The 14,530-nt window shown below is 61.5% G+C and overlaps 1 protein-coding gene across 4 annotated transcripts; it reads right to left on the bottom strand.

Moving 5' to 3' along the window:
- Positions 1 to 14,058, bottom strand: SSRP1 (structure specific recognition protein 1). 4 transcript variants are annotated; one of them, XM_065591365.1, is made up of 17 exons: positions 13,986 to 14,058; positions 11,368 to 11,620; positions 9,979 to 10,164; positions 7,656 to 7,761; positions 6,652 to 6,842; positions 6,272 to 6,502; positions 5,879 to 5,982; positions 5,226 to 5,354; positions 4,458 to 4,679; positions 4,001 to 4,073; positions 3,320 to 3,458; positions 2,932 to 2,977; positions 2,251 to 2,368; positions 1,500 to 1,670; positions 1,059 to 1,150; positions 660 to 831; positions 1 to 564 (listed from the first exon to the last, which is right to left on the bottom strand). In XM_065591365.1, the coding sequence occupies exons 2-17, from the start codon at positions 11,419 to 11,421 to the stop codon at positions 496 to 498; spliced, it is 2,103 nt and encodes a 700-aa protein (XP_065447437.1). In that variant the 5' UTR covers positions 11,422 to 11,620; positions 13,986 to 14,058; the 3' UTR covers positions 1 to 495. The 4 variants fall into 4 exon arrangements, with proteins under 4 accessions (XP_065447437.1, XP_065447434.1, XP_065447436.1 ...); XM_065591362.1 differs by lacking the exon at positions 13,986 to 14,058 and adding an exon at positions 13,362 to 13,461; XM_065591364.1 differs by lacking the exon at positions 13,986 to 14,058 and adding an exon at positions 13,426 to 13,459.
- Between the last annotated feature and the right edge of the window lie 472 nt (positions 14,059 to 14,530).

The following is a 14,530-nucleotide window of genomic DNA, read 5'->3' as shown; positions in this document are numbered from 1 at the left end:
CAAAGTCACTTAGTTTTTATTCCATCCAATTGCCGCGTGAATAGATCAGAAATACAAAAATAAACAGAACATAAAAAACACCGATAGAGCCTGACTACAGGCCAAGGGATGGACCCCTCCCAGCCAGCCAGCTCCCCCCTGCAGGGCCTGTGGGCCACCCCCCGACCCCCCAGTTTGCTGGGAGGGCCTCCTGATAGGACACAGGGGGTCTCCCACAGCATGGAGAGAAAGGAGGGGTGCGCCCCCTCCCCTGATCTCTAGCACCCTCTGCCTTTCTCCAGAGTTCAGCACAGGTCCTGCAATTCCATGAGGGAGCAGGGGTCAGGGAAGGTCCAGAAGTAGGGCAGGTTCTAGCCAACGGAGCAGCCGCGTCACCCCTCCAGCCCATGCCCCTGGCAGAAGGGATGAGGGGGCACTGGGGGGTGTCTAGGCCTCAACTCAGTGACCTGTGCAGTCAGGAAAGGGGCAGGGCTAAAGGGAGCGGGAGGGGTTGCTCTAATCCGAGCCAGATGCTGAGTCCTCCAAGCTGGGTGGCGTGCTGGCGATTTCCTCCTCCTCGGAGTCCTGTGGGGGGAGGGGGAAGTGTGTTAACAGGAGACCACATATAGCCACCGCTGCCAGATTGGGGCAGGAGCCCCCCCTGCCCCACCCGCACCTACCTCCTTCTTGTTGTCACCAGAGCTCTCCTCACTGGAGACAAACTCCTTGCTCTTGAAGCTCTCACCCAGCTGCTTGGCGGGGGACTTGGCGAGGGCCTTGGACGGTGCCGCTTTCCTCTCTGCTTTCCCCTTCCCCTGCTGCTGCTGCTGCTTCTTCTTCTTGGATTTCTCTCTGTGCAGGATGGGGGACAGCGAACCATCAGAGGGTCATCCCAAGCCCCTACTGCACTGGTGGAGGTGCCCAGGTGCCACAGGGCCGGGAGGAAATAGACAATCCTCCACTCCTCGCACTGTACATGGGCCACACCTTTCCCCGTCATCTCGCTGCCTACCCTCCGATGAGATGGGGCCACGGCCCTTCGTCACCCACCCACGTTCCCAGCAGCCCAGCCAACTTACTTCTTGGAGCTCTCCGATTTGCCCCCCTCGCTGTACTCCTTCATGGCCTTCTCGTAGTCCCTCTTGGCATCTTCTGCCTTGCGATCCCACTCCTACCACCAGAGCACAGAGTTGGTGATGCCCCTCCTTGCTCACCTGCCCCCCCCGTTTCACTTCTGATCCCCATCAGATACAAAGCGATCCCGAGCAAGCTTCGCCAGCCTGCCAAAAACAGATGCCCATCCCTATCCCCTCCCTGAACAAGACACAGCCCCTGCCCCATGTTGGGTTTGCCTCCAAGACCTCTTCCATTCGGTTCCCCAAAAATTCCCCATGCCAGGCCTACACCCAACACTACCCCTATCATCCCCAGACACAGCCCTGCCAGCCCACCTCCCTCCCCCAAACATCCACCCCACCAAAAGACAGTTAGAACATGCCACGCCCCCAACCCAAGGCCACCTCTTTCTTCTCCTTGGACATGCCCTTCCAGAGCTCCCCAGCCTTCTTGGACAGGTCGGTGATGCTGATGCCGGGGTGGTCTGACTTGATCTTCTCGCGGCTGGCATTCAGCCACAGCATGTAGGCAGACATGGGCCTCTTCGGGGCGTTGGGGTCTTTCCCTTTCTTACTCTGGCAAGAGGAGGGGGCAGGTGCAAAGACAGAACAAGCAGGGGATCCATCAGGACGTAGCTCTACAGTTCCTTGGACCAGAGGCTCTGGCCCCCATGGCAAGGGCCCCTTGAGCCCCCCATTAACACTGGGGCGTGGCATTCGATACCCCAGCCCTTTCCCCCAGCAGCCAGACACACTCACGGGGCCCAGGCAGCACAAGACTAAGACAAGGCAACTAGGGCCAAGGAGCCCAATGGAGCCAGCGGGCCCGGCTGCGGCAGGACTGCAGGGAGGCGGGTGAGGTGAGATTAGGGTTGGGGGAGTGGCACAGCGCTGAAGAGCTCCGTGGCATGGAGGGGAGTCACTCACCCCCAGCTGGAGGCTGTTTAGTGTCCTAAGCTGGGGAGCAGCGGGACCCTCAGGACAGTTCCCCATCACAGAGGACACTCACTCGTGGCCTCATCAGCCGCCTAAGCAGAGCTCCCGAAGACTCAGTCTCCCCACAGGGCTGGCCTGCGTGCTGGAGGTAGAGGATCCCACTCCTCAGAGCCAGCGGTCGGGACCCACGCAGCCCCCTCTGCCAGGGCAGAGCTCTCACCTCTGATGGCTTCTTGCGGGGCTTGCGCTCCTTGACGATCTTGGCTTTCTTGGCTGGCTTCCTCTTTTCCTCGCGGTCGCTGCCACCGTCACTACTGGCAGAGACTTCGCTGTCGAACCTGCAGGAGGGAATGGGAGCCTGGCATCAGCCCCACCCCCACCAAATGCCTCTGCTCCCAGGGCCGGCAGCCCCAGCTCAGCACAGGTCAGGCCTAGCCTGGGCAGATTGCTCCAGGGGCGCTGGATGGAAGGGTTAGGGACATTCCCAGTATGGCTTGGGCATGGCAACAGGAAAAGCCTCCTCACATGTCCCTTGAAACAGGGTGGCAAGGGGCACCAAGCACTCTGGGCAGGGTACAAGGGGCACAGCCAGCTCTTCCCCACACAGACATTCCCAGCCACCTAGCGCACTGGAGCACTGGTAGAGGTGACAGTGCCTGCGGCTGAGCCGTCAGCTCTGGAGGCCCCATAAAGGCAGAGTGCCCCGTACTGAGCCACTCACTGCGCATGGCAGCACGGCGCCCCATAGCACCACAGGGAGGCCAGCGCTGATGGCACTACATGTACAATGTCCAGCCTCGGCGGCCACCGCAGGTCGAGTTCCCATCCGAGAATGGGCCAATCAAAGGGCAAGGTCACAGCCCGAGAGCCCCATGCCAGGCAGCCCCTGTCCCCGACTCACTCTTCTGCGACATCCTCGTCCTCCTCCCCGGGATTAAACGACTCATCTGGAAGGAAAGGGAATGCACGGGTCATTCTTCCTCTCTGGGTGGGGGACAGGGCAGGAGAGGGAGATGGCAACAGCCCAGGGGAAAGGGCTGAGTAAAGAGCATGGGAATGTCTCTCTGACCCCAAATGGGGATAGCCGGGGAGGTTGGAGGGGGGAGAGATCTCTCAGCCAGGGTGAGGCGCCCCAATCGCTGGACAGCCGGGGGGAGGGAGGGGACAGCTGGGGGAGGATCTCACAGCCGGGGGAGGAGCCCCAATCGCTGGACAGCCGGGGGGGAGGGAGGGGACAGCTGGGGGAGGATCTCACAGCCAGGGGGAGGAGCCCCAGGCACAGGTCTCACCAGTCTCCTCCCCAGACTCATCACTGCTGTCATCAGCATTCTCCTCCCGGATCTTTCCCTCCTCCTTCATCCTCTCCAGGTAGGCATCATGCTGGTCTTCGTCAGAGTCAGCGTATTCATCATAGCTCTGCGGCATGGACTGCATGGGGAGCAGGGGGAGGTCACGTGAGTGCCACTCTCTGCCCCTCCCCCCAGCAGAGGGGAAGGGCAGACGCCACCCCAAATGTGCAGAGAACTGAGAACTACAACTCCCAGCATGCTCCTGGGTGCACCCCCCCCCCACTCTGGGAAAGGATCCCCAACACTCGAGCACAGGCTGCATGCAGGGACCAGAGGAGCAGTGTTAACCGGGTTAGGTGGAGCCCACTCGGCAAGGAGATCGGGAGGGGTGGGGGGGGCATGGCCCTCCCTTCCCTCCCATGGCTCATGCGGGGTTACTGTGGTTAGTAGAGAGCACCACAGCCATGCAGAGGAGACCTGCACCAGGAGGAGGGGAAAATCGCACGGACCTTTTTCTTCTACAAGGGCAAGGAGAGAAGAGAAAGTGAGGAGGCAGAATCTGCAGCGAGAGAGAGAGAACGAACCCCTGCCCTCACCCAGCCCCCCCAGTGGCTATGGAGCTCCCGGTCAGGATGGGACAGGGGACCCAGCCAGCGTCCCGCCCCACCCCACTGCAGGTACCTCCTTGTGGCCTCGGTTCTTGATGTTCAGCTTCTTGGCGTTGACAAAGTCAAACAGCTTCCCATACTCCTCCCTGCAGGGGGGTGACAGTGGGGAAACGGGGTCATGGAGAGGCGGAGTCTAACGCTCTCCCATCCACGAGCGAGCAAGAGGGCAGTGCATGGTGATGCCAGCCCTGCACCACCAGGTTGTGGTGCCAAAGACTTCCCAGGGCTGAGTGAGGAGCAGGATACCAGTGCAGGCCGTGAGACAGGGTTGTGTCACGTGGAAGAGGGCGGCGGCCCAGGAGAACAGATGGGGCAATAGGCAGTATAGCCATGGGGACAGAGGGGAGAGAGCAGACAGCAGCTGCTGGGGGGGGTGGGGGGGGGGGAGGGGGATTCACGCTCGCCTCTCTATGCTGCTGAAGGTGTACCGCGTCCCCAGAGTGGTGGTGGTGGTGGTGGGGCAGGCTCACCTCTCTATGCTGCTGAAAGTGTACTGCGTGCCCTGCTTGGTCTCGATCTCGAAGTCGAAGGAGCGGGTGGTGGTGGTGCCGCGGGCGAAGTTGACGAAGGAGATCTCGTCGAAGCGAATGTGCACTGGGGGCTTGTGCACATAGATGAAGCCACGCTCCAGCGGGTAGAGCAGCCCCGAGCTGGCCTTGTAGGAGCAGGTGATGCACTGGGCTCCCGAGTGCCTGGGGGCGCGCGGAAGGGGGAGGAGAGACACAGACAGGGGGTTACACCAGCAAGGCTCCCATGCACAGACGCTCTCCCAGGGGACAGCAGCCAATGGGGGGGGGGAGGGGGAAGGGATAAAGGGATGAGAATCTGTCACACATACCTCTGAGGCACAACTCTCCTCCCACCCACCACTGGGAACTCCCAGTCACAGGACAGGGAAAAAGTCCACCAGAGCCAGGCATGTAGGGACGGGGCCTCACAGATCAGTCATTTCTAAATATTTAATTAGCAACAGGCTCTGTATCCCACTACCTGCCACCTGAGCTAGCCAGTCCAGGATCGCAGCTGGTGCCCCCTAGAGAAGAAAGGGCCCACATTCGATTCCCCACCCCAAGACAATCTACCGCCCTAGGACTGGATTGGAGCCAGAGCCCGTTAGAAGGAAAAGGCCCCGTGTCCCATTCACCACCCCCTCAGTTAGACAGTACCCATCCCCTGGGATAGGAGCCCCCTAGAGAGGAAGGCCCCATGTCCCACTCCCCTGCCCGCCGTGTACTCACCCCTGGAAATTGCCGGGCACGGTGATCTTGCGGTTCACCAGAGCTTTCATGACCCGACTGACCATCTCATAGAGCGAGCCGGACATGTTCTTGGTGAGTCGGCCCTCGAAGCGCTTCTCCACCTCATCCCTACGGCACGGGGAAAACGGCAGCATGAGGACAGAAGGCAGGAGAGAGAGCCCGGCACGAGCAGGAACAACGCGGGATGACCCAGGAGCTCCCACACCAACTGAGAGAGACAGGAGCATGGGAAGCCCTCAGCACCCAGAGATGAGAGGGCCGCCAAGGAGGACAACGCACATTCCTCGGGCAACAGCATCTACTCCCAGGAGAAGAGAACCCCCTCCCGAGGCTTGGATGTGAGCCAACCTGGATGGGGATGGCCAGACACTCATGCCAGACAAGGTTTGGCGTCCACACGGGATTGGAGGGATCCTGCCAGGAGCATGGCAAGGCTAGCAGAGGATGGGTATGGCTGGGGGACTGCCTGGGGATAGAGCCAGGATGGCAGGAGTGGGGAGAAGAGAGGGGTCAGGCCTGGGCACAGGGCAGAGCCAGGCTGGCAGGAGCAGAGGGATCCTGACAGGGTACAGGGCTGGGGGCAGGGCCAGACTGGCGGAGGAGGGTCTGGCCAGGGAAGGAAGGCCACTCACTCATTCATGTTAAGGGTCAGGGAGATGTCCTCGTCTTTGGAGAAGAGCAGGATCAGGAAGTGGTAGCGCGTCTGGCCCTGCTTGATCGGAGGGTCCAGGCTGATCTGGAAAGGAAGCCAAGGATATGAACAGGTGAGGGATCCCAGTACCCCGAGATCAGGGATCTCCTCCATTCCAGCTCCCACCTCCATGCAATATCCCTCCCAAGTACCACAGGGCAGTCCCCTCCCTCCCAGTTCTCAGCCCCCAACAGAAGTAGCTGGTCTGGGCCTTTTGATCCGCTGGCTACCCCGCTCCCCAGGCACACTGGAGTGGGATCTGCCAACCCCCCCCATTTCCCCCGATGCAGTGGGGGGGGGGGGGATCTGCCAGCCCCCCCATCCCCCTCCTCACCACAAAGAACATCTGGCGCTGGTCCTTGTGGGGCAGCAGGAAGAGGCGCAACACGGTGGTGTAGGGGATCTTGTAGTCAAAGGTCTTGCCGTGCAGGTGCAGGAAGGTGGGGTAGATGCGGATGTCATAGCGACCGCGTGGCGTCAAGCACTGCAGCTCCCGGAAGATGCAGATGGCATCCCCGGTCGCCTGGATCACGTCTGCCTTGGACAGCACATTCTGGGCAAAGGCCTAAGGGTGGGGGAGGATAGGGGGCCTTTATTCCAGACAGCTGAATGCAGCCCTCCATAATTCCCCCCCAGCACCTTCACACAGGCCACAGCCCCATTCCCCCCAGCCCACGAACTCCCTCCCCCACCCCCAGCTTGGCCCACACGCACCTCCACAGGGTCCACGCCGTCCTCCTGCGTGGGCGGCACATAGAAGCGCACCTCCATGAGCGACACCTCAGCGTCGTCGTTCTGGTGGAACTCCAGCGTCACCTCATTCTTGCCCGTGGTGCACTGGGACACGTTGCTGAGTGGGATCTCGAACACGGGCTGCTCCCCGATGTCGAAGGACAGGAGCTGGCCTGCGGGGAGGGGGAACCCAGTGGGTCAGCAAGGGGGCAATGGACCACCTCGCACAGCCAGCCGCTCCTCCCGTCAGACAACTTCCGCAGCCAGCAGCTACAAGGTGGTGCTGGGCAGACAAGAGCAACTCAGAGCGCCCCCTTCAGGAGAAGGTGGAGCTACAAGCTACTCCCTCTCTGCTGCACTTAGCCATCCACTCCCAATGCCAGCCCCCACATCCGAGTCACTGCAGGAGCTGTGTTCCTCTCCCTGCTATACACCCCTCAGCTCCCAGAACTGGCCCTCCCCACAGGCTTAACTCCAGCTCAGTCCCAGGTTCTTCACGCCACTAGCAGCACTGCAGCCAGCTCTCCCCAAGCCGCAGGCGGCTGCTAACACGTACTGCTACGCCGAGGTAGATGCAGTTAAGAGACAAAGCCACAGGTGCTCACGCCCATTGAGACACGAGGGCCTCCCATCCCTTCCCATCAGCCCCCTGACCAGAAGCGGACTGTCTGTCTGCCTCTGCTCAGCTCTCCACTAGCCTCCATCTCCGGTGTCTGGTAGAGGAGGAGGCTGGCTAACCTGCCCGGGGATGAGCGTCCACGGCGGGCAGACAAGTCGTCCCCAATGCCCCGCGAATACGAGCAGAATGACCCAGGGAGTTGCGGCGCTATGAACCTTGGGCTAGCTCTAGTGCTTGCCAGGGCCAGATACAGCGCCAGCACGGGTGTCACAGCAGGGGAAACGTGGCTGCACTGTCACGGGTTAGGCTCCCGCGGGTAAACGTGTCCCATGCTTCACAAGCAGCGAAGACATAGCCCCAGAGTCACCTCCAAACTTCACGGTCCCCCAGTTCCAGCCCTTCACGCACAGATCCTTCTCCGCCAGCTCCAGACGATAATGGGACTTGAAGAACTCTGACAGCTTGTCAAACTCCTGAGTGGGAAGTAGAGAATGGCCATCAGAAGCCACCATACCCCAGGGCTCCTTCCTCCCCCCCACCTGGATCACATCAGAGCTCCTTCCCTCCCAGAGAGGCCCGGCCACTGCTAGCACCCCACAGCTCCCCCGGGTAACAAACAGCAGCAGCGAGGAGCTCCGGCGCTCTCCCATCTAGGATGGCTCGTGCAACACACGGCGCATGCCAGGAAACAAGTGAGCTGGGTAAGAATCAGTCACTAGGAGAACTACGACCACAGAGCTAAGGGAGAGTGAGCAGGAGTTACCAGCCCTGCTTCTTCGCTGGACACTCGTGTGGAGCTGAAACCTCTCGTAGGGATATGCCCCAGTACACGACTGGCAACTGCAGAGGAGCCAGTCGGGGACTCCAGCCGGTCAGAGCAGCTGCAGCCAAAGCAGGGACACTTACCTGTTCGAAGAACTCCCTGCAGGTAGACTGGACTTTCTCTACCTGGTGCTGATGGGCTGTTTGTTCCAGCCTTCCCATGCGCCTAACTTCCCTTTCAGCTGCGTGGCCACGCAGCAGCCTATTAAGCGCCACGCAGGCGCTCAGGGCTGCGGTGGGGAGAGATTTCTCTCCCAGTCCCGGACCCAACCCAGCCCAGCGACAGACCTGCCACGGCCGGGGAAGAGCGCTCCTCCCCCGGCCCCAATCCAGCCCTGGCCTGGATCTGCCACAGCCAAGGGAGAGGCACCCCTCCCCGCCAGCCCAGGTGATGCTGCAGGGAGAGAGCTGGGGGGAGTACTCCAGCCTGCACCCCAAACCCCTCATCCCCAGCCCCACCCCAGAGCCATCCCTTGGGTACGGCAAATCGGGACAGCTGCTCCGGGCCCCACACTTCAGTGTGAATGAGTCGTGCAGGGGGCGATAGGCTGGCCCGGGAGGGGTGGGGTTAGGGGGCCCAGGCCAGCCTGGGGAGGTAGCAGGAGGCCTGGCGCCAGCAGCAGGGGTCGGGCCCGCACTCACCAGTGGGAAGCGCGCGTTGTATTTCTTTTTCTTGCTCGTCCACTGCCAGCATCCTAGCGCCGCTGGAACATGCCAGCGCCAGGGTGATCCCATCCATTGCCCTTCCTCCCCGGACCCCTTCCTTTTGCAGGACCCCCCAGCACAGGGGGCCCCCTCACCCGTAGCATAGGTGCCACCCTGTGACTCTCCATCATCCCTCGCCCTCCTGCACTGGTGTCCCCTCCCCACACCAGATTTCACCTGTATAAAAACAGTTAAGGGAGGCCCATACATGCTGATTTGTCCCAGGCCCCACACCCCCTAGGGATGGCCCTGCCAGAGCCCACACCCCCAGCTGGAACCCTCATCCCGCCTACCCCAACCCTGAGCCCCTCATCCCTGGTCCCACCCCATAGCCCACACTCCCACCCCAGAGCCCGCACCCCGACCCTCTGCCCCAGCCCTGAGCCCCCTCCCACACTCCAAACTCCTTGGCCACACCCCCGACACATTAATTTTGTTATGTGCACCAATACGAAGATGATGTGTCACACGTCACCTCCATACTGGTGCACATAACAAAATTCATTCCACACATAGGTGGGAAAAATTAGAGGGAACACTGCCCCTTGCTCACAGTCTCTTTGCCTCAACTTCCCTCAACACCTGTTCCATTCTCTCCCCCGCTTCCCTGCAACTGATCCCCTCCTAACTACACCCACCAGGAAAGAACACCAGGGCACTAACAAGCCACTTGCTGCCATCACATAGTTCACTGGGCTTGTGTGTTCCACTCCTACTCCCGACCCAGTGGCTGTCTGGTCTATTTAGACTATACGCTCTTAAGGGCAGGGACTATCTACTACTCTGTACAGAGCCTCGGGCAATGGGACCCATTCTCAGCTGACCCTTTGGCATTACCGTAATAAACACAATTAATTAAAAAAAGACTCTTAGGAGAGAGCCTTGAAGCTAAAACTCATGGCAAACTGTTTGGGCCAAGAACAGGATCCTTAGGGCAGGACGAGGGAGGTGCTTACACAGAGCCAGACGGGATCCAGGGCTCGTGAGGGTGTGGGCTGCATTGAGGCACTAATGCCACAGCAGCAAATCCAGGAGGTTGCTCAGCAATTGTCACCTTGTAGCTGGTTGGGGATGCCCACCCACATAACTTCCCCCTGGGAGCCCTGGCACAGGGTGGGGTGGGCGCTTCTAGGAGGGGGAGCCGGCCAGGCCAAAGGTCTCACCGATTCCCTGAAGCCGTCGTACTTGTAGACGTGTCCATTCTTGGTGAGCAGCTTGAGGCCGTGGCCTAGTGCCACCCGGCGCCAGATGCCCTCCGCTAGCTCTGAGGCCTGGATGTTGTCCACCTTGCCTGTCTTGCTGTTCTTGAAGATGACGCCCTGGCGGCTCAGCCGCAGCCGCCCATCATTCTGACAGAGAGAGACAGGAGTTGGTAGGGGGCACAGGGACAACACTCCAAGAGCTAAGTGCACACGCTGGGGAGAACAACAGTGGTGACTCTCTGGAATGGTGTCAAAGAATACACCCGGAACCCCACATCAGCCAGCAACACTCTTCCTCCTCCAGGGAAAAGGCTACTTAACACCCATCCCCATGGATGTAAAACAGAAACCCCACCATCTCTCCTCTCCCACGCAGGGGTGCACGCACCCCATATCCAACTAACACCACTAAACCCACCCCAAACACCCTCCCTCACCCTCATGCAAGCTTCACTCCAAGATCCCCCCACCTCCCACTTCAACTACCCCTCATGCATCACAGGGCCATAGCGCCAGCTCTCCAGTTTAAGTCAGCCAGAGTGGCACCGTAAAGCCTTTATTCGCTTTAGCTAGAGGACTGACTGGCCACTTAGGACCAATAGCCCAATCAAGGGCATTTCATAGATGTAGGGACAACATTCCCCAGTGTAACCATCACAAGCAATAGCCAAAGATTTGGATTTCTTGCCATGAGAACCGATTCATTTATAAAGCTCAGGGCACCATGCACCTTCGCTGTAAACTGGCAAACACTCATGTCTGCGAATAAAAAGAATCTTGCATTGCATTTTCTGAATGGCTCCCAAGTTTCAGCCATTCCGGCTAGGGTACGCATCAGTTCCCACAGCTCTTGGTGACACCATGCAACAGTTTAGAACGAAATGCAAGGAATCTGCTCCTTGAAGTCCAACAGGCTGTGACCTTCGGTCAGCTGAGTGTTACCAACCAGAGCAGGAATGCAGCCAAGACACTGGCGCTAACTCCCCAACACCCAGGAAAGTGTCACTGGATCTTTAATGCCTACGGGGGTCTGGCCGTGTTTTGTCTCATCAGAATGATGAAGCCCTGCTCTCCTAGCCTGTGGCTTGATCTGTGGGCTCAGTAATGACTCAGGGAAAAAGCACACCCCCTCCCCCAAGTCACTTACAGCTTCTAGGTTTTACTTTGGGGTGGCACTCCAGCTGTGACCCCACTTAGCTTGAGAGCTGTAATGAAAGCGGAACCACAGTTCAGCACCTTGTCTCAGCCCTAGATACACCACTCCACCAGCCACAATAACGACACCTTCCCAGATTCTCTGCTTCCCACCCCCAGGAAGGAATGGCTTTCCAGGTTTCCTGCATCTCTCACCATGGACCCCTTCACCTCCTGGTATATTTCGTTGAACTCCAGCGTGTCCGCCATGATGGCCCCTCCCCACCTCGCCCACTCTGGTGTGGTCTGTCTCCCAGCAATGGGTTTGGGAGAGCTTTGGAGACTAGGTTCAGTCAGGAAGCTCTCCAGAGATGAAGAAGTTCTTCAGTCCCCTCCCGGGTCCCGCATGCCCGGGGTACACAGAGGGGAGGAAGCTGCAGCTAGGGTGAGTGTCAAAACAGTGAAGCACCTGGAGAGGAGAGGAGAGACATGACCCCACCAGTAGGATGAGGCCCAGCAGGGAGCCAACTCAGGAGCCCCCAGAGACTGAACCCATGGGGTAGCCACAGAGTAGATACAGGGGCAGGCTCCCACCCACCCAGTGAGCCTCACCCAGTGGGGCCTGGGGTGCTGGAGAGCATTACAGAGCTCTCCAGGGGCTGGAGGCTGAGCCCCAGCAGAAGGATCATACAGAACCCTCCCCATCTTCACCCCGCCACCAGACCCTCCTAGAGCCCGACCCCCTCCCTGCCCCAGGACCCCCTGCCCCATCCTTCCCCAGACACCGACCCCCCGGCCCTGCCCCAGGCACGGATACACACCCACCCTGCACCAACCTCCCCAGACACCAACCCTCCCCACTCCTCTCATCCTCCCCCAGAGACCGACCCCCCTGCCCTGCCCCAGAACCCCCTGCCCCACCCTTCCCCAGACACCGACCCCCCTCCCTGCCCCAGAACCCCCTGCCCCATCCTTCCCCAGACACCGACCCCCTCCCTGCCCCAGGACCCCCTGCCCCATCCTTCCCCAGACACCGACCCCCCTGCCCTGCCCCAGGACCCCCTGCCCCATCCTCCCCCAGAGACCGACCCCCCTGCCCTGCCCCAGAACCCCCTGCCCCACCCTTCCCCAGACACCGACCCCCCTCCCTGCCCCAGAACCCCCTGCCCCATCCTTCCCCAGACACCGACCCCCTCCCTGCCCCAGGACCCCCTGCCCCATCCTTCCCCAGACACCGACCCCCCTGCCCTGCCCCAGGACCCCCTGCCCCATCCTTCTCCAGACACCGACCCCCCTCCCTGCCCCAGAACCCCCTGCCCCATCCTTCCCCAGACACCGACCCCCCGGCCCTGCCCCAGGCACGGATACACACCCACCCTGAGCCAACCTCCCCAGACACCGACCCTCCCCACTCCTCTCATCCTCCCCCAGAGACCGACCCCCCTGCCCTGCCCCAGAACCCCCTGCCCCACCCTTCCCCAGACACCGACCCCCTCCCTGCCCCAGAACCCCCTGCCCCATCCTTCCCCAGACACCGACCCCCCTGCCCTGCCCCAGAACCCCCTGCCCCATCCTTCCCCAGACACCGACCCCCTCCCTGCCCCAGAACCCCCTGCCCCATCCTTCCCCAGACACCGACCCCCCTGCCCTGCCCCAGAACCCCCTGCCCCATCCTTCCCCAGACACCGACCCCCCGGCCCTGCCCCAGAACCCCCTGCCCCATCCTTCCCCAGACACCGACCCCCCTGCCCTGCCCCAGGACCCCCTGCCCCATCCTTCTCCAGACACCGACCCCCCTGCCCTGCCCCAGGACCCCCTGCCCCATCCTTCCCCAGACACCGACCCCCCTGCCCTGCCCCAGAACCCCCTGCCCCATCCTTCTCCAGACACCGACCCCCCTGCCCTGCCCCAGGACCCCCTGCCCCATCCTTCCCCAGACACCGACCCCCCGGCCCTGCCCCAGAACCCCCTGTCCCACCCTTCCCCAGACACCGACCCCCTCCCTGCCCCAGAACCCCCTGCCCCATCCTTCCCCAGACACCGACCCCCTCCCTGCCCCAGGCACGGATACACACCCACCCTGCGCCAACCTCCACAGACACCGACCCTCCCCCCTCCTCTCATCCTCGCCCCAGGTACTGACCCCCTCCCTGCCCCAGGTACCGACCCCCCTCCCCCGGGGGTCAATTTCCCGCCTGCGCAGCACGAACCTCATGCGGAGCCTCCCTCCCCACCGGAAACCGCCCCCCCCATCCGCCTTCCGTCTCACGCTACCATAGAGACGCCGGCCACGAAGGGCCTCCATGCGCGTGCGCACTGCTCCTACCATAGAGTCCCCGTGGGGCTTCGGCTAGACGGGCCCCCCTGGGGGCGGTTCCAGCTCCGCTCCCGAGCTGTCTGGCAGCGCCCAGCGCCGGGACGCGAGGAGGCGCTGGGGCCGCGCGCACACGGAGCCCCCCCCCCCCGCATACTCCCCATCCCCCCCCCGGCTCTCAGCGGCCCCTTAGCCCAGGTCTGACCGCTCGGGGCGCTCCGCAGCTCTGCAAAGCCAGGGCGGCCCCCAGCTCCCCGCCCCCATCAGGGACCCTGCCGTGGGGGCTGCGATTGATCCCCGAGCTCGTGTGAGCGAGGAGGCCGCGGTGACCAACACACGGGGGGGCCTCGCAAGCTGCTACAGCTTGACTGAGAGACCCCCGGGCTGCCCCCCCCCTGCAAAGTCCTGGCACGGGGCGTGACACCAGACCCCTGCCCCCATGGCCGTGTGCTTGGGCAGCCTAGCCGGCGTTTACACTGCCCCTCCTGCTCTCACAGTGCCCCGGAGGAGCAAACCTTACTGCATAGTCCATGGGCGAGCTGCTGCTTGTAGGGGGTCTGGGGGGATTTGCATTTCTTCGCAACATCCTTCCCCAGCTGACCTGGAAAATCCCCCCCCCCCGGGGGGGGCTGTGGGAAATGACGGGGTGAGGGGTGGTTTCTCTTCTCTAGCAGAATGGGATTGTCAAACACTGCAGAAGCCACCAGTCCCACTGGCGCAAGTTACTCCGCTGACTCCCTTCTGGGCAGCCTAAGCAGAGGGGTCAGGGCCAAGGATAGCCTGGGCCATGGGGGATGGGGATCCGTCTCACCCCTAGAGATGGGGCCCCATGGGAAGCCAAGCAAGAGCCCTGTGTCAGCCCCTACTGTGCATGCTCTGAAGATAAGTACAGAACCCCAGGCTCAGGGACCGCCACTGCCCAGCATCTTCCACCCGCTGCTAATTTGTCTCCAGAGAAAAATCAGTGTGGGGTTTGTTTAGCTGGTGCTCTCCTTTCTGGCTATTCTTCTGCGGCTGCCTGTGTGTTGTGCCAGGGATGGAATAGCCAGGGGCTGCAGGTTGAGA

Source organism: Chrysemys picta, chromosome 4 (assembly GCF_011386835.1).
Source record: "Chrysemys picta bellii isolate R12L10 chromosome 4, ASM1138683v2, whole genome shotgun sequence".
In the NCBI taxonomy this organism is placed as follows: Eukaryota; Metazoa; Chordata; order Testudines; family Emydidae; genus Chrysemys; species Chrysemys picta.
The sequence above is the reverse complement of the archived record's forward strand: the minus strand, read 5'-3'. Positions and strand labels throughout refer to the sequence as shown.

Bases quoted from the DNA above. Each gene is read 5' to 3' on its own strand.
- SSRP1 (XM_065591365.1), bottom strand. From the start codon at position 11,421: ATGGCGGACACGCTGGAGTTCAACGAAATATACCAGGAGGTGAAGGGG. The intron at 6,843-7,655 runs GTGACTCTGGGG...CCCTCCCCGCAG, and splicing joins GGGGACCGTGAAGTTTGGAG to GCCAGCTCCTGTCCTTCGAC. The intron at 4,680-5,225 runs GTGAGTACACGG...GCGCGCCCCCAG, and splicing joins GTGCCCGGCAATTTCCAGGG to GCACTCGGGAGCCCAGTGCA.